Source organism: Chenopodium album, chromosome 8, assembly GCF_948465745.1.
Source record: "Chenopodium album chromosome 8, dcCheAlbu1.1, whole genome shotgun sequence".
Taxonomy (NCBI): Eukaryota; Viridiplantae; Streptophyta; class Magnoliopsida; order Caryophyllales; family Amaranthaceae; genus Chenopodium; species Chenopodium album.
In genome coordinates this window covers 76,491,060-76,509,687 of record NC_137841.1, presented here as the reverse complement: position 1 = coordinate 76,509,687, position 18,628 = coordinate 76,491,060, and the positions used below count along the sequence as shown (strand labels likewise).

At 35.6% G+C, this 18,628-nt stretch overlaps 3 protein-coding genes across 4 annotated transcripts; all 3 read left to right on the top strand.

Moving 5' to 3' along the window:
- Window positions 1-3,550: 3,550 nt before the first annotated feature.
- On the top strand, window positions 3,551-6,348 carry LOC145555531 (uncharacterized). Its single transcript, XM_081617266.1, has 5 exons — window positions 3,551-3,742; window positions 4,143-4,292; window positions 4,773-4,853; window positions 4,932-5,608; window positions 5,686-6,348. Exons 1-5 carry the CDS (start codon window positions 3,607-3,609, stop codon window positions 6,346-6,348), a joined length of 1,707 nt encoding a protein of 568 aa, XP_081473392.1. The 5' UTR covers window positions 3,551-3,606.
- A 1,108-nt stretch (window positions 6,349-7,456) lies between these two features.
- LOC145556803 (uncharacterized) lies at window positions 7,457-11,223 on the top strand. The gene is made up of 4 exons (XM_081618452.1): window positions 7,457-8,201; window positions 8,298-8,447; window positions 9,518-10,149; window positions 10,357-11,223. Exons 1-4 carry the CDS (start codon window positions 7,643-7,645, stop codon window positions 11,020-11,022), a joined length of 2,007 nt encoding a protein of 668 aa, XP_081474578.1. The 5' UTR covers window positions 7,457-7,642; the 3' UTR covers window positions 11,023-11,223.
- Window positions 11,224-15,251: 4,028 nt separating this feature from the next.
- LOC145642475 (uncharacterized) lies at window positions 15,252-18,596 on the top strand. 2 transcript variants are annotated; one of them, XM_081693671.1, is made up of 5 exons: window positions 15,252-15,879; window positions 16,303-16,452; window positions 16,799-16,879; window positions 16,968-17,557; window positions 17,649-18,596. In XM_081693671.1, exons 1-5 carry the CDS (start codon window positions 15,297-15,299, stop codon window positions 18,339-18,341), a joined length of 2,097 nt encoding a protein of 698 aa, XP_081549797.1. In that variant the 5' UTR covers window positions 15,252-15,296; the 3' UTR covers window positions 18,342-18,596. The 2 variants fall into 2 exon arrangements, with proteins under 2 accessions (XP_081549797.1, XP_081549796.1); XM_081693670.1 differs by having other exon boundaries at window positions 16,799-16,888; window positions 17,649-18,595.
- The last annotated feature ends 32 nt before the right edge of the window (window positions 18,597-18,628 follow it).

Below are 18,628 nucleotides of genomic sequence, written 5' to 3'. Positions count from 1 at the left end.
TTCCCTCCATGTTAATGTAGGATATAAATTAAAGTAAAAAGAAAAAATCGTGTAACACATTTACTCTTTAATTATACTCTTCTCAAATATCTGGCCTATGATTGTTATATGGCTTATGTTGGAAGATGTCACAAGGAGAATTTCTTCCCTTTCTCAAAAGATAAGGCCTTAGAGGAATCTATTCCAAGACCAATCATATTATTTCAATTTTATTCACAAATTTAGTGTTAAGCGTTGTTTCTTAAATAGACCTGGTTTACACTAATTTATTGTGAACCACTAACATTAGAAAAACTATGGTTGTTTTATTAGAAGAAAAAAACGGTTACTATAATAGAAAAAAGGTCTCTATGTTGAAATAAAAGTCATTTTGGTAATATATATGCTATAAAAGGTTAATTTTTTTAATGAAATATTTTATATACTGGTTAATTTGAATAATAAAGGTCACTATGTTAAAATTAGGGTCAAAACGTTGTACTTTAAGTTCACAATAATATTAAACGTTATACTAGTTTTATAAAGGTTATTATGTTAAAAATAAGGTTACTATGTCAAAATTAAGGGTCACTATGTTCAATATAATATCACTTGCGTGTGTATAAACCTCGGGTCCACAATAACATTATTGTGGACCAGGTCCACGCAAGATTTTCTGAGTGTTAAGTGATTTTATTCATTGTCCAATACATATAATGCCCTAAGATCAGATCTTAATAGAGCATAGATAATATACTTTTACTATTTTCTTGGCAATTAATCTTGAAGCATAAGGTAATAAACTAATAATGTCTAATAAAGCTGCCAATTCAAGTTGTGATTTTGTTTCTACTATCTTTTAGGAGTATCTCTTTTAGGCCAACTCAATAAAAAATGGGAATTCGCTTTTGATGATCAATGGATAAGTGACTGGCTTGGCGTACACTTTTATACTCCATCTGTTTATTACTTTTAGCTATTTTTACGTTTGTTAATACATAACTTATACTCAACTATAGATAGCTTAAACTACTAATAAGTTAAATTTATTTAGAAATTAAAAAATTGATTTTATGAAAATGTATATTGAGACGAATTTCAAGACTACACATGATATTATTTTAACTAAAGTATTTCCTGAAATAAATTAGTTTAACTTAAGTATAAATCATTAAAGATAATCAAAGCATGATGTGTGAAGAGTATAAAAGTTGAAGCATTACAAGTCTTGCAACTATAGATAAACGAATTTTTTTTTTGATTAATTAAGAGCTGAAATTTTTGGTCTCCGACTCTTCGTATTCATTTGCTGTTTCGTTTTTTTTTTTTTATTATTTTTTATTTTATTTATTTTTTTTTTTTTAAATGAGCATTTCTTAAGATTAAGAACTGTAAACGATATCAATTACATTAATGTATATGCAGTTCACATGTGAGTATGTGACAATTTTATAGTCATGTTATATATTCCATGAATTTAAATTGACCGTACCATTACATTGAAATAAATTGCCCATCATTTTGGGAGCGTGATATCGAAGTGTTGTTGTAACGAACACACTTATCTATAGTATATGATATTATGATGTGATAAAGTAACACTAGCACTTGTATAGTAGAGAGTGTGAACATCAACTTTTACCTTTATCTTTGTTGAGAAGTTAAGACAAGAAGAATATATACCAAGACTATGAAAAAAAACCCCTTCAAATAATGTGGATGACATTAGAAGTAGTCAATTAGTAAGATAAATAAACATCAATTCTATAAACCCTTAAATAGGATCAAGAATAATTAACACAGTAACACTAATTGACCTACGTAGTTTAACCAGGTGAAAGGCACAATATTAATTTATTAGTGCAAAGAAATCTAAAGCACTAAAGGCAACTAAAATTAAAAGAAATCAATGATTGAAGGAAACTATCGATCCTTCACACTATATTCGGAATAAGCTATCACGTTTCCAAATAAATATTACAGCTGTGGTTATATAATCTGAGTATATGAAACGGCATCTCTTAACAAAAAAACTTTATTCATAAACTTGATCATAATATGCCTATTATTTCAAAAAGTAAACTTTCATGTTAGCACTTTGTAAATATATATTCCCTCCGTTCCTTGACTAGGTGTCTATTTTTAACATTTATTACTCACATAATAGAGAAAAATAGGCGTGTAGTTAAGGGACGGAGGGAGTATATTATTGTCGGCCCTACAAAAAAATTAAATGCTACTATTAGTCTCTTAATTAGTGTGAAGTTGATTGCCTATAAATTAACTCCATATCTTGAGGTTTGAGTAGCAGAGCCATACCCTTGAATTCCCTCTTCCAAATTCCAATCTCTTTGGCCTATATGATAGCATCATGGCGGTTGATGAAGAACAACGCCAAAACGATAAGCTAACGGCCAAGATTACCTACGCCCTTAGTCATGCTATGAATGATGAGGTTATAGAGCTTTGCAATAAGACTAGAGAAGGTCCATTGTATCATATGACCTTACACCAATCAACTGTGCTTCACATGGCATGTTACCTTAAAAACTTTGAATTAGCAGATAAACTTTTGGATAAAGTTTTTAATGATACTTTGTCTAAGGAAGAGTTGTTTGACAAACTATCTACACCACAGAATGCTTGGGGATGCACCGTACTACACGACGCAGCCACCTCCAACAAAGGAATTCCATTTATTGAGAAGTTGTTGAACAAAGTGTTCTACTACTAAGCAATAAAACAGAAAATAACTTATCTCTTGATGCGTGAACCAAAGTGACAATAGCCGCGTCGTGGAAAACCACTTACCTAAAAGACGATTCCGCGCTACCTCCCGGTGCAGTAGACTAGAAGCGGTCGCCCTCCAGGATAAGCACGGCGCCGGAGTTTATGTGCACTCACAAACCCGACTGGAACTCAGAATACTTGCCCAGAAAACAGAACAGAAGAAACTAGTGTTTAGATAAATTGAGAGAGGAGAGATAACTGAATGTGTTGTGTGTATTTGACTGGAAAAAGCAACGAGTATATATAGGCAGAAGAAGGGAGACATGAAACGTAAAACGAGGTACGAATCTGGCTAAGAAAACGACCAGATTCATTCAACCAGTCAACAACGTAAGCAAGAAACAAGGAATTAATTAATCAGCTATAATCATGACTGACTTAATTCCGTAATCCCAACAGTCAGAAAAGAATATTCCCAACAGACAGAAAAGAATATTCCCAACACACATAAAAAGAATATTCTGTTTAACAAGGAAAAAGAAATAAAATTCCTCCAAAAAGATAACAAGGACCCACGCCCGCGCATCGCATTCCCCAAGACCCAAGTCCCGAGGCCCGAGCCCGACTCGGCGCGCGCGCGTGTGTGGAGTAACACTTAACTCCCACTTACTCAACTAAGTAGTGTTAAGACACTACAATATAAAAACAAGGAAAAACCTTTCCCCCCAACCAATGTGGGATTTTCCCCTTTCATTTGTTTTTCTCTCTCTCTTGTTTTCCCCATCCCTCTTATTTTATATCAAGAACTTCCAACACAAAGTACCTCAACTGCTAGAGGTACCTAATCAGTGGGGTGAGTCTCCTCTCCTTGAGGCGATTCGCTTTGGCAGGAGACGTATGTACGCGTACCTAGTCCAGAAAGTTCACGACTATTGTGAATCACACAACTATGGATGGGATGTACACCTCCACTTCTTAAAACGCGATGATAACATGACCATTCTTCACATGGCTATCCTCACACGAAAATTTGGTTAGTTTCTTATCATCCTTTTTATGCTTCCTTACGTTATACTTCCTCTGGTTTGGTTTTTTTTTTTTTTTTTAGTGCAACACTTCTCTTTTCACGCTTGATGAAGCATGATTTCAAGCACTAATAACTTTATTTGTCAATATGTTAAAATTAAAAAGCATATGATTTAAATTGTATAAATCGAGACGAATCTAACAAGTACCACATGCCTATATTTTTCCTTAACTATAAATCATCAAAGCTAATCAAAATAAAAACATGATTAGTGTAAAAGTCAAATTGTTACAACTAAAAAAACAAAAACAAAAACTAGAGAAAGTATATCATTATATATTTTGATGTTCTAATGATATTATAAGATTCCAAGACTTTTAAAGTTGTAATAAATTGTTACTTGCAGATGTGGCGCTTGATATAGCCGAGAGATATCCAAAGCTATATGATGAAAAAGATAGTCATAAAATGACTGCTCTTCAAATGCTTGCGCGCAGTCCAACAGCATTCAAAAGTGGAACTAATTTAGGACCTCTACAAACGCTTGTCTACGCAGGTATATATATGTGTAATGCACCATTTTTATCAAAAATTATTGCAAGAATGTCATGTTTGATAAAAAAAAAAATCTATTACGAATTTACGAGTATTGTCCTCTCTGTGTGTGGTTTAGCATCGTCGAATTTTCAGCCTTATGAGATCAATGTCTGTTTGATTACTAATTAGTGAATATGTTTACTCATCCATTGTTCAATCTTAGGGTCTGTTCTGATTTACTGAACTGAACTTAATTGTTTATGAGAGAAGGAAATTAGGAAATGAACTGAACTGAAATTAAGCTGAATTGAACAGGTCCTTAGTCCATACTCTGTAGTAAGGAATTTGGAATTAGTCATGTAACGATATATAATAGAATATATATTATATTCCCGGCCCTCAACCATATGCTTAAACTTTTGATTGAGTTGGTCCACTAACACTATAAGATTTCCATCTGTATTATCTGTTATATGTTTGTTATTTTTTCCATTTTCAGTTGTTTCAACTGATAAACAAGACACGACGGGAGAAGTTAGCAAAATTCGAAAAGCCACTAAAGGCATATTAGGTAGCAACTGTAAGTACAATATTAGTTAGCTACTTACAAGTCTGTAATACGTGTTATGTTGGCTTATTGTATACTGGATTGTTTTAGGCTGCATATTCCCCATGATAGAAGAAGTTAGAAAGCTGAAGAAGGGCAACGAGGATGCGCTAAAGCTTGCCCAAATGTTGATTGAGTCAGATACTTCTTGGAAGCACACATACATGCCAAATAATCTAACTCCTACTATTAGACGTCCAAGGATAGGTCTTATGGGGAAACCAACTCAAGTTCATCACGACACCACCAAATCCGATGACAAGTCTGGAGAAGGTCATTCGAATAAACCACCTACAGGGCATGATGATATGAAGTCATCAAACGAAGCAACTGAAGAGAGTGTTGGCGACGATGAAGCTCCGTTGCTTTTGGCAGCTAAGAAAGGTTGTATTGAGATTGTCGAAACGATACTGGAAACGTACCCCCAGGCAGTGGACTACTTAAATCGTAATCAAGAAAATTTGTTCCATGTTGCAATTAGGAGTCGCAACCAAGAAATTCTCAACATTGTTAGTAAGAAAAAACTTTTTAGGAGGGGTCAATTAACAGCCGTAGACAAACACTTTAACACAATAATGCACAAGGTTGGTCACAAGTCATCCATCCTAGGGAAAGCTAATGAGGATACAAAGAAAAGTGTAGAGTTAACTACCGAAGAAGAAATTCTTATGGACACGAAAATCAAAACTCCATTGCAACATTTGTCAGATGAATTGAACTTATTAGAGGTAATTATCAAATTTATATATTATACTGTTCTTATACTTGGATCGGAGTTTTATGATGTGTCAATGTGTATATGTAGACATTGGAAGATCTTTGTCCAAATTTCCTAATCAATCACCGGAATAAGGATAATTTGACTGCTCGGGAAATATTTGCCAAGACGAATGCAGAGCTTCGTGAGAAGGCCAAAGAGTTTTTGAAGCAAACTGCAGAGCACTGTACAGTGGTAACCATTCTGATAGCCACAGTTGCCTTTGCTGCAGCGTATACAGTACCGGGAGGTCCAGATGAACATACAGGGCTCCCAGTCCTCCTTGGGCAACCTTTATTCCTTGTATTCACCGTAACTGATGTTCTTTCCCTTGGATTCGGGTTAACAGCAGTGGTAATCTTTCTCACCATACTTACCTCGCAATTTCGGTTGAAAGACTTCCAAAGAACTCTTCCTCAAAGACTGCTACTTGGCTTGACCCTCCTCTTCCTGTCAGTGTCAATGATGATGGTATCCTTCGCGGCAACTATTATTCTCACCATTAACTCCAAGGAGCATTGGACCAAGATTGCACTATATATAGTTGCTTTCTTCCCTGTGATAATCTTTCTGCTATCCTATATTCCTTTCTACAAAGAACTTCTTCACATTTTGAAACACTGCATTTTAAGGTTTGGTAATGCATTTCCTAAGCCTAGGTGTGTAGAAGATCCTAAAGATAAAGATGCTCCGTTGAGCAAGATCGTGTGACTTTGATCCTCAAGCAATATGATTTCTGCAGTGTGGTGCCTCTCAGCTCACTCAGTTAGTTCAGTTTTTCGTAATTTCTCCCTTATAATCTACCATTATTGTCATATATAAACAAAGTATATGGTCGTGAAGTGTGTTAGTTCTTCCATCTTTGGCTATAAATTTTATAGCATATGGTACTAATTAATGTAATAATGTGTGATGAATAAATAGCAACATTATGTATGATAAAAGGTTGTTATGTTGTGTGATTCTACATATTTACATACCTTCAGGCTTCAGCTCTCTCTTGTAAAAGCATTTCTGATAGTGCATTGGTACTAAAGAGGAATTAGATGGATCGGATGTGACAGGAAGAAACACTTTTGATCACAACATGTTTACAATGCATAGCTTATCACTCTATTAGCCTAGCTCACAAATTATGAGTAATCTAGTACACGTCGTGTAGGGTCGAAAAACTTATCATAAGACCTCATGTTTAGGAGGAATCAAGTTTACAAAAATACTTATCATAAGACCTCATGTTTAGGAGGAATCGAGTTTACAAAAATACTTATCATAAGACCTTATGTTCAATCAGAAGGTGTTGGGTTTTTACTGTTACAACAAATTTGAGAAACAATACGAGTCGTCTCACTTGTTACCGTTCTATTCTACTGTTTTTATGGTTTACGTTAGTTGTCACAACAATTACAACAAGAATAATTTCAACCAAATTAAAGAAACAAAGGGAACATGTAATTTTCGTGGCCACAACAAAGGAAGTAAGGAACTTAATGTCATATCAATCATCCAGCTATTAAGTTCAACTTTATTTTGAGAGTAATACACACAAATTAAAGTCTTCCAGGAGAGTCTTCCTCCTTTATTAATATAGATTGTAAACTACTCTTAAGAAATGAGAAATTACATTGCTCTTCGCATCCATTTTCATGAATACGCAAACTAATAAAAGGAATCCAATAATAACTTTACAAATAAAGTCTTATCTTTAGATAGAATAGGATGTTAAGTTTTGGATATAATAATGCTTTAAGAACACGGCTATGTTTTTTTAGGGAAAAAGAAATGTAAACATATTTTTAATAAAGTAATTAAAATTCCTTCCTTAATTCCTAGCACTTGCAAAGATTTAATTTTTAATTTGTCCATACAAAAAATGCTATACTAGTATATAGTATTATTCAGTGTGAAGTTGGTTGCCTATAAATAAACTCCAATAATAAAGCTTGAGGTTTATCATTTGCCCAATTTCCAAATTTCAATCTCCTTGTTGGCCTATCAATCTGTCATGATGGCGTACGAAGATCGACAACGTCAAGATGAAGATGATCAAAATGCAAAAATATTCCACGCCCTCATCAATGATGAAGATGACAAGGTCATAGAGTATTGCAATGAGATGGAAGGTGGTCCATTGCATATTCTGAGCTTACACAAATCAACTGTGCTTCATATGGCATGTTTCCTTAAAAAATTTCAGTTAGCAGAGAGACTATTGGTTATAGTTTTTGCTAACACTTCGTCAGATGAGCTCTATCAAAAACTATCTGCATCAAAAAATGCTTGGGGAAACACCGTAATCCACGACGCAGCCGCCTCCAACAAAGGAATCCCATTTGTTGAGAAGCTGTTGAACAAAGTATCTGTTCTGATAAATGTACAAAATAAATGGGGCGAGTCTCCTCTCATCCAGGCTATCCGCTATGGCAGGAAAAGTATGTACAAATGTCTTGTCAAGAATTATTGTGACAACTCAGAAGGTTTAACAGCGAATGAACACCTTCAATTCTTAAAACGGGAAGATAACATGACCATTCTTCACATGGCTATCCTCACAAGAAAATTTGGTGAGTTTCATTCATCCTTTTTATGCTTCCTTGTGTTTACAATAATATTTACAATATAATTTCGGAGGTTTTAAACTTGTAAATTGTAATCTGCAGATGTTGCGCTTGATATAGCAAACAGATATCCAGAGCTATATGATGAAAAAGATAGTCATCAAATGACTGCTCTTCAAATGCTTGCGTGCAGTCCAACAGCCTTCAAAAGTGGAACTATATTAGGACCTCTAGAGAATCTTGTCTACTCATGTATGTACTGTAATTCTTTTCAACTATCTTCACTTTTTTCTACTCGTGTCACATATGAGTTAAGAGCTATGTAGGTGAGAAATTTTGATGTATTTAAAAATAGGAAATTTTGACTTTTACTACCCGTGAAACACATGCATTTCACTTTTAATACTTGAGAAAGTTTTTTATTTTATTTTACTACCTATCATCAAATGCCATTTTGTTAAAAATCGTTACCACTTAACACTTTCAGTTAATAATTCCGTTAGTGAGATCCAGCCACCCTCATTACCACCTTCCGGCCACCACTCCCTCCTAACCACCTTAACCACCTCCCCGTCAGCCACCGAAAAAAATTTACAAAAAACTAGCCACCAAGCCCAACCCCTCCCTCCCGTAGTCCCGTTAGCCATCCTCCCCCCTGTCGGGACCGGCACCCAGGCACCACAACCTAGCCCCCTCCTTTTTCTCTCTCTTCTACTGTCTCCTCCTTTCTCCTTTTCAACCCCAATTCAACCTAATTCAACTACTCTTTCTCTCTCCTCTTGAACCCCAATTCAACTCCTCTTTCTCTCTCCTCTTCTCCTACTCCCCAAATCACTCATTTCCTGCTTCAATTCTTGATTTTTGATTCAATTTCAATCGAATTTCATCAAAGAAATCCTCAATTTCATCACCAACATCATTATCGTCGTCGTCGTCATCATCATCGTTTGTTAATGGTGGAATTTGAATTGGGGTTAGGATTGGAATTGTTGATTGAATTTGAATTGAATTGGTGTGGTGGTTGGGGTCGGGGCAAACTTAACGGAACCCTAACGGATTCCATTAAGTGGTAGCAAATTTTAACAAAATGGCATTTGATAGGTAGTAAAATAAAATAAAAAAATTTCTCAGGTAGCAAAAGTGAAAAGCATGTGTTTCATAGGTAGCAAAAGTCAAAATTTCCTTAAAAATAATAGGTGGTAAAATTCATAAGAAAAATTGTAGGTGGTATTTCCTAAAACAACCACTATTATAGGTGGTAAGTGTCGAAAATTCCTATTATTATTACTTGTTGTGATAGGTTTGCTACTTTATTTTTCCAGTTGTCTCAACTGGAGAAGCTGGCATGATCCAAAAATGCAATGATTTCCTATTTCCCAAGATAAAAGAAGTGAGAGAGCAGAAGAAGGGCAATGAGGATGCGCTTAAGCTTGCCCAGTTGTTGATCAGATCAGATAGATCTTGGAAGAACACATATTTTCCACTAGCGGAAACTACTCCTAGTATAGGTAAAAAGAAGAAACCCAGTCCAGTCCACGGAGACTCAGACAAATCAGTTGGCCTTCCTGACAAGTCTGGAGAAGAGGGGGATTCAAACAAAGATCCTCCAAAAGGCGGCGACCATCAAGCTCCATTGCATTTGGCAGCTAAGAAAGGTTGTATTGAGATTGTTGAAGAGATACTGAAACAATACCCCCAGGCAGTGGACTACTTAAATAATAATCAGGAAAATTTATTCCATGTTGCAATCAAGAGTCGAAACAAAGAAATCATCGACATTGTTATTAAGCAAAAACTTCTAAGGAGGGGTCAATTAATAGCCGTAGACAAAAAATTTAACACCATAGTGCATATGGTTGGGTACAAGCAATCCATCACCGAAGGAGAAGTTCTTATGGACACAACATTCAAAACTCCAATCAGCCAATTATCCGATAAATTGAAATTACTAGAGGTAATTATCAGATTTAATTATATGCTATACTGTTCTTATACTTATTAGTGTGTGTTCGTTCTAAATATGGGGTTTTATGATAGGAAAAATTGTCAAAGTATAAAACTTTTAAATGCATCTTGTATAAATAGAATGCGACTGAAACCTGTTCTTATACTTATTACTGATATGTTTTTTCCTTTATGATATGTGTATGCGTATCCACAGAAAATGGAAAATCTTTGCCCAAAATACCTGATCAACCACCGGAATAAGGATAATTTAACTGCTCGGGAACTGTTTGCCAAGACAAACACAGAGCTTCGTAAGGAGGCCAAAGATTATTTGAAGCAAACTGCAGAGCATTGTACAGTGGTAACCGTTCTGATAGCCACAGTAGCTTTCGCAGCAGCATATACAGTACCGGGAGGTCCAGATGAACGCACAGGGCTCCCGGTTCTCCTTGGAAAACCCTTATTCCTTGTATTCACGATAACTGATGTGCTTTCACTTGGATTCGGGTTAACAGCGGTGGTAATATTTCTCACCATACTCACCTCCCAATTTCGAATGAAAGACTTCGAAAAAGCTCTTCCTCGAAGACTGCTGCTTGGCTTGACCCTCCTCTTCCTGTCAGTGTCAATGATGATGGTATCCTTCGCGGCAACTATTATTCTCACCATCAATTCCAAGCAACATTGGACCAAGATTGCACTATACATAGTTGCTTTCTTTCCTGTCATAATCTTTATGCTGTCCTACATTCCTTTCTACAGGGAACTTCTTCGTATTTTAAATTTCTGCATTTCGAAGATCGGTAAGACTCATCCTAAGACTGATCCTAAGCCTAGGCTCAAACATAAACCTAAAGACATTCCTCTTCAACAAGTGTGATTTCTACAGCTCACTCACTTCAGTTTTTCGTAATATTTTAAGTGTTATTGTTGTTGTTGTTTTTATCATTAACCTTTGTTTGATTTCCCTCTAAATTATCTATCATTATTGTCCGCTACTGTCATATACATATGCTCGTAAATCGTGTTTAGTTGTATTGTACTAATGAATAAACAGCAACATTATGTATGATATAAAAGGTTGTTATATATCTTGAAAAATGATTTATATTTTCTTAAATCATTTTATTACTTTATTTTCAACAGTATATACAAATATCCTACTTAAATTACACATCATAAATCATTTGGGGATTAGTGAGAAAGAGAAGAAATAGATTAAATTTGCAAGAGAAGAACAGAGGTAAGAGTGGTAAAATTTACTTGGGGATGTTTTTATTGAAGAATTTGTCACAGTACTTGCTACCCGTAATGATTTGGTAAGGGAATTATAAAAATTCTTATATAAAACGGAATTTCATTTAATTTATCATAAAACGGATTAAATTTTATTTCTTATAAGTGTTACTCAGTACGTTGCTCTTTATTATGTACTTAGGGCCTGTTCACATTTACTTAATTTCAGTTCAGTTCAGCTCCAATCAATTCAATTCAGTTTAGCTCATAATTTCCCTCTCTCTTAAAATATTCATTTCATCTCAGTTAGTTCAGCTCAACTCCAATTAGTTCAGTTCAGTTCAGTTCAACTCCAATCAGTTCAGTTCAGTTCAACTCAATTTAGTAAATGTGAACAAACCCTTAGTATATAGTTTTTATAGTTATGGGTGATCATATAAGTGAATGAGTCTGCAGTCCATCCCCATGTCATAATTTAAAAGTCCCGTTGTGGCATATGTAGATGTTTGGTACTATTTTAGTGTAATAGAAGGTACATGTTCAAAGGAGTGGTCGCATCGCAGCTCCTTTATGTGTAAAGAAAATCGAGATAAATATCGATCGTGTAACACATTTACCCCCATATGGCCATATATGTAATTTGTAAAATATCTTACATATAGAGCTTTTTGGCCTATCCCTATGATTGTTACTCTGTATGACTTATGTTAGTCACACCAGAATTTTTAACTTTCTCAAAGATAAGGCCTTGGATGAATTAATGAATATATTCCAAGACAAAGAACATGCATGCTATTTTAATATTATTCGCAAATTTGTTCTTAAGTGATTTTAGTCTTCGTCCAATAATTGCTAAAACGTTTACCATGATCCCTAATACCCTTCGGAAGTCCCATTGGGTGGGTGGAACTAGGGTTGTTCATCGGTCCAAGACCGGACCGGACCGGACCAACCCGGATAAGACCGAAGACCGAAAATTAGAATTTTAAGAACCGAAGACCGGACCGATTAAGTTAGGACCGAACCCGGACCGGACCGAAAGAATCGGTCCAAAACCCGAACCGGACCGTTTTGGACCGATTTAAGAATTTTTATAAAAAGAATATTAATTTTTGATAAAGTCAAGGAAAACACAAAAAAAATATTGGAAAAACGATATTGTAACGTCATTTTTGCGTCTTTTTTTTGTATGTTTAGTGCAAAAAAACTTATAAAATTAAAGTATTCTAAGCTTATTAAGGATAATTTTAAACGTTATTTAACGTTTCACACATATTTTTTATAAAAAAATCGGTCCGGTCCAAAACCGATTTTTATAGGGTTTTGGACCGGACTGGACCAAAGACCGGAAAAATATAATGAATTTCAAGACCCGAAGACCGGACTGATTAATTCGGTCTGGTCCGGTCCGGGGTGGTCCGGTCCATTTTTTCGGTCCGGGCCGATTTATGAACACCCTTAGGTGGAACTATCCAATTTGCCTTTAAACGGCAAATTTACCGGTTTACAACTTGCACCAATTTCATTAATTCAAGCCTACCACGAATATTTATGACAACAAATAATGATCATATATGGTTCCAAACGGCATTATATGACCCCGACATGTATTTCCAAAAATCTCAAGGCTTTTTGACACCGTGCCCTGAAACTTTCAAAATTTCTCAAATTGCGTGGATATAAGCCTTCAATTTTGGAATTTTTTTGACATTTTTTCGCGCAGAAATAAAAATTACCGAAATTTTTACCATAGTCTCTAATACCCTCCGAGAGTTATTGGGTGAGTGTATCCATTCTAAATTCCTTTTAACAACCAATTTACCGGTTTACAACTTACACCGATTTGATAAACTCAAGCCTAACATACATAAAGTAAAATATCAAACGTGTAACACATTTACTCCTATATGGCCATATATGAACGTATGTAATTTGTAAAATATCTTACATATAGAGCTTTTTGGCCTATCCCTATGATTGTTACTCCGTATGACTTATGTTAGTCACGCCAGAATTTTTAACTTTCTCAAAGATAAGGCCTTGGATGAATTAATGAATATATTCCAAGAAAAAGAACTTGCATGCTATTTTAATATTATTCGCAAATTTGTTCTTAAGTGATTTTAGTCTTCGTCCAATAACTAAGCATAATACTTGTACACTTTTTTCCTTGGCCGAATTACAAATTGGGAACTAGCTTTTGATAAATGAATAAGTCGGGGTTTTTCTAAGTTATGCCCCCAAACTTACTCAGTTTCTAAGCTACCACTTAAGCTATCCCTCACTCTCATCTGAACTTGCATTATCAACCCCCATATCTTATATTATAACTTTTATAAGTAGAAAAATACCCTTTAATTCTCTTAGAAGCACCTTAATCTATTTGTTTGGAAAAAAAAAAGAAACATCTTAATCTAAGTGCACCCGGTTCATATAAGAATTTCATTAATGTGAAACAAGGCTTTTTTTGGGACACGAAATAAAAATAAAGAACACAAAATAAACTAGAAAGACCAAAAAAATAATTGGCGACCAAGAGCTTTCACCGCAAATCAATGCGCAGGAGCAACCCAAGATCTACTCTGTTACCCTTTTCAGCTTGCCAGAGGCCAATTATTTTGGGAAGACAATATCAGTATTGTTGGAAATGAACTTAATTATATATATGGCTGTAAATTAAATTAGACCAGTATTAATTATTTTTAGCTGTCGAAATGAAAGGTATAAATGTATGATAGTTAAATAAGTGCAAAAAAAATTTAAAGCACGTAAATGCAAATTAAAGAGTAACCAATAACGGCCAAGAATAGGGCTTTCACGTTTTAAGTACTTTCTTATGAAAAAAAAAAAAAAAACATGTATGGTATGAGTACATGAAATGTCTCTCTTTAAAATATTACAGAGTATATCATAAATTTTAATATAACAAAGATTTAGGAACATGACTTTTATTTAATTATAAAGAGAGGGTGTTATAGCAAATGGTTGATAATTGAAGTAACTAGCAAAGAACAAAGGTGGGAAAATCCTTCAAGCACAAGGGTTTACAAAACCCACCCAAAGAAAGGAGTTGAGAATAGTTGTATTGATTTCAATTAGTGTTTACAAGAGTAATCTCTCACTAATTTTCACTCTAAAGCACAAGGGTTTCAAGAACAAGAACCCTAACTCTAAATGTGTTACACTCAATTTGGGGATAATAAACAAATTAACCCTAAATGTGTATTCTCCCAGGTAGGCACAAACGTGCTAGCCTAGATAAAACATTTCAGTAGCTACTGCTCGTCTGGAACTCTAGCTGAACGAACGTGCCAAATCTGGCACGGACGTGCACACCTCTTCAGGTCAACACAAATAGCTTGTTGTAGTAAAATAGCTATAACTTCCTCGTTTCTCATTCGAATTAAGCTTATGACTTATCGTTGGAAAGCATTATTGCATATCTTAAGTCTCATTACTTGATCATTTGTCTCCAGGGAAAGAAACTTCTTGTGTTAAGGACAACCACTGAAGTTGGTTTCTTGGATTCAATTGGCATTCGTGATGCTTAAAACAAGCTTTCACCTCCAACTTGAATCACCTAAAAACTCCAAGTTAATTTGAGAGAGATGCCTAGTTGAAGTTGAGCCATCCAATGCTTTCTTACTTAAAACAAGTAATTCATCCCCTTACCTATTCCAAGCCACGATTGATTCTCAAGTCATATTCCAACAGATGGGAAAGAGAATTTAAACATATTTTTTCAAAAAGTAAAATTCCTTTTCTAGCACTTACAAAGATCTTATTTTTGACCCTGCAAAAAATGCTATTCAGTGTGAAGTTGGTTGCCTATAAATTAACTCCATAGCATGAGGTTTGATCAGTTGCCCCATTTCCTTCCTTCCCTCTTCCAAATTCCAATCTCCTTGGCCTATCGTCATGGACGTTGAAGCTCGACGCCAAAAGGCCCAAAACAATAAGCTAATGGCAGATATAGTGCACACACTTAACCAAACTAAGAATGACCCTAGTAAAAATGACCGTGTCATAGAGCTTTGCAATAAGACTAGAGCTGGTCCGTTGTATCATATGACCTTACACAAATCAACTGTGCTTCATATGGCATGTTTCCTTAAAAATTTTAAGTTAGCAGTTAAACTCTTGGATATAGTTTTTGATAATGATTTGTCAATTGATGAGCTCTTTCGAAAACTATCTACACCAAAGAATGCTTGGGGATGCACCGTACTACACGACGCAGCCACCTCCAACAAAGGAATTCCATTTATTGAGAAGCTGTTGAACAAAGTACCTAAACTGCTAGAGGTAAGTAATCAGTGGGGTGAGTCTCCTCTCCTTGAGGCTATCCGCTATGGCCGGAGACGTATGTACTTCTATCTTGTCAATAAAGTCGAGAAGTATTGTGAATCAAAAGGTTTAACAACGAATGAACGCCTCTGCTTCTTAAAACGCAATGATAACCTGACCATTCTTCACACAGCTATCCTCACAAGACAATTCGGTAAGTTTGAAAGCTTCTTAAAGATTGATAATCTATTCTTGTGAGTTTTGATGCTCCCTGTGTACCAAGCTTTGGTGGAAACTCCCCTTGTGACTTTGAGGTCACGAGTTGGAGTCCCACCAACTACATTAGCTTGTGAGTTGGGGAGTTCCCTTATCTTCCCTGTACTTTCAAGCATTGACCTACAGAGCTAGGCTGGCTTAACATTCATACTTTAAAAAAAAATATATGAATGTTACAATCTTTATTTGTAGGATTTGTTCAAATAGTATTAATAGATTCCAATCAATTAATTAAAATCTTAATCCCATAAGTGGGGTCGGCTATAAATAGTATTAATTGGTTCCGAGGCTCTAAAAATTTGTAAATTGTAATTTACAGATGGTTCCGAGGCTCTAAAAATTTATAAATTGTAATTTACAGATGTGGCGCTTGACATAACTAAGAGATACCCAGAGCTATATCATGAACAAGATCCTCATAAAATGACTGCTCTACAAATGCTTGCGCGCAGTCCGACAGCTTTCAAAAGTGGAACAACATTAGGACCTCTACAGAAGCTTGTCTACTCAAGTATGTAAAGTTTTTGCACTGTCTTCACATTTTTCTTTTTATTAGCGAATCATTTTGCAGCATACTACAGAGTGATGGACTGATTAAACATCTTAACTATCCAATACTCCATGTTGTTGCAAGAATGTCATCCTTGGTCTTAAAGAATCTACCGCCTTTTTCACCTGTACTGTTTTCTACTCAAGTATGTAAAGTATTGAAGAATACAGAGTATCTGTTCGATTAGATCAGAATATATTTAGCTCATCTGATCTATAGCCTCGGTTAATACTCTGAAGTTCATTATTTTGTAGTGGCCTTTTCATTTGTATTACCTGTGAAATGTTTGCTTCTTTTTTTTTCCTAGTTGTTTCAACTGATGAACAAGATTTACAAGACACAACTGCAGAAGTTGGCATGATCCAAAGAGCCATTAATTCCACAATAGGTAGAACCTGTAAGTACAAGATTTGTAAGCTATTTACAAGTCTATATAATATACTTCATATTTGCTCATTGGTAACTTGATGTGTTAGGGTGCATATGTCCCATGATAGAAGAGGTCAGAAAGCTGAAGAAGGGCAACGAGGATGCGCTAAAGCTTGCCAAGAAGTTGATTGAAGAAGATACTTCCTGGGAGAACACATATATGCCACTAGCCAATGAGGCAACTGCTCCTAATATACGTCAAACCCAATCCACTAATAATACACAGTCATCAAACGAAAATCCTCAAAAGGGCGACGATGAAGCTCCATTGCTTTTGGCAGCTAGAAAAGGTTGTATTGAGATCGTCGAAGAGATACTGGAGGTGTACCCCCAGGCAGTGGACTACTTAAATCATAATCAAGAAAATTTGTTCCATGTTGCAATCAAGAGTCGCAACCTAGAAATTATTCTCAAAATTGTTAATGAGAAAAACCTTTCAAGGAGGGGCCAATTAACAGCCATAGACAAAGAATTCAACACAATAATGCACAAGGTAGGTTACCAGCCATCCATCCTAGGAAAAGATAGTGAGAATAGAAAGAAAAGTCCAACAGAGTTAACCACCGCAGAAGTTCTTATGGACACAAGGATCAAAACTCCAATCCATGAATTGTCTGATGAATTGAAATTATTAGAGGTAATTATCATATTTATATGTTACTGTTCTTATAAATATTATTGTGTGTTCATTCTATGGGGTTTTATGATATGTCTATGCGTATACGCAGAAATTGGAAAGTCTTTGTCCAAATTACCTGATCAATCACCGGAATAAGGAGAATTTGACTGCCCGGGAACTGTTTGCCAAGAGAAACGCAGACCTTCGTGAGAAGGCCAAAGAGTTTCTGAAGCAAACTGCAGAGCACTGTACAGTGGTAACCATTCTGATAGCCACAGTTGCCTTCGCTGCAGCGTATACAGTACCAGGAGGTCCAGATGAACATACAGGGCTCCCAGTTCTCCTAGGGCAACCTTTATTCCTAGTATTCACAGTAACTGACGTGCTCTCTCTTGGATTCGGATTAACAGCGGTGGTAATTTTTCTCACCATACTCACCTCCCAATTTCGAATGAAAGACTTTCAAAGAACTCTTCCTCAAAGACTGCTACTTGGCTTGACCCTCCTCTTCCTCTCAGTATCAATGATGATGGTATCCTTCGCGGCAACTATAATTCTCACCATTAATACCAAGCAGCATTGGACCAAGATTGCACTATACATAGTTGCTTTCTTTCCTGTAGTAATCTTTATGCTATCCTACATTCCTTTCTACAAGGAACTTCTTCAAATTTTAAATTACTGCATTGTGAGGATTGGTAGGTCGCTTCCTAAGCCTAGGCGCACTGAAAATCCTAAGCCTAGGCGCACAGAAAATCCTAAAGAAAAAGATTCTTCACTCCACAAGATCGTGTGCCATTGATCCTCAAACAGTATGATCTCTGCAGTGTGGTGCCGTTCAGCTTGCTCAGTTCAGAGTTTCGTAATGTTTAGTATCAGAGTGTTATTACCATTTGCCTTTGTGTAATTTCCTCATTATCTACCATTACTGTCCACTACTGTCATAAACATGGTCGTAGATCGTGTTTAGTTCTTCCATCTTCAGCTATAATTCTTATAGCATATTGTACTAATTAACGCAATATTGTGCAATGAATTAACAGCAACATTATGTATAAATGTATGATAAAAGGTTATCATGTTGTGCGA

Coding starts and splice junctions, on each gene's coding strand:
- LOC145556803 (XM_081618452.1), top strand. CDS start 7,643: ATGATGGCGTACGAAGATCGACAACGTCAAGATGAAGATGATCAAAAT. Junction 8,202..8,297: donor TATCCTCACAAGAAAATTTG/GTGAGTTTCATT, acceptor TGTAATCTGCAG/ATGTTGCGCTTGATATAGCA. Junction 10,150..10,356: donor ATAAATTGAAATTACTAGAG/GTAATTATCAGA, acceptor GCGTATCCACAG/AAAATGGAAAATCTTTGCCC.
- LOC145555531 (XM_081617266.1), top strand. CDS start 3,607: ATGTACGCGTACCTAGTCCAGAAAGTTCACGACTATTGTGAATCACAC. Junction 3,743..4,142: donor TATCCTCACACGAAAATTTG/GTTAGTTTCTTA, acceptor TGTTACTTGCAG/ATGTGGCGCTTGATATAGCC. Junction 4,854..4,931: donor AGGCATATTAGGTAGCAACT/GTAAGTACAATA, acceptor GGATTGTTTTAG/GCTGCATATTCCCCATGATA.
- LOC145642475 (XM_081693670.1), top strand. CDS start 15,297: ATGGACGTTGAAGCTCGACGCCAAAAGGCCCAAAACAATAAGCTAATG. Junction 16,453..16,798: donor ACAGAAGCTTGTCTACTCAA/GTATGTAAAGTT, acceptor TTTTTTTCCTAG/TTGTTTCAACTGATGAACAA. Junction 16,889..16,967: donor TTCCACAATAGGTAGAACCT/GTAAGTACAAGA, acceptor TTGATGTGTTAG/GGTGCATATGTCCCATGATA.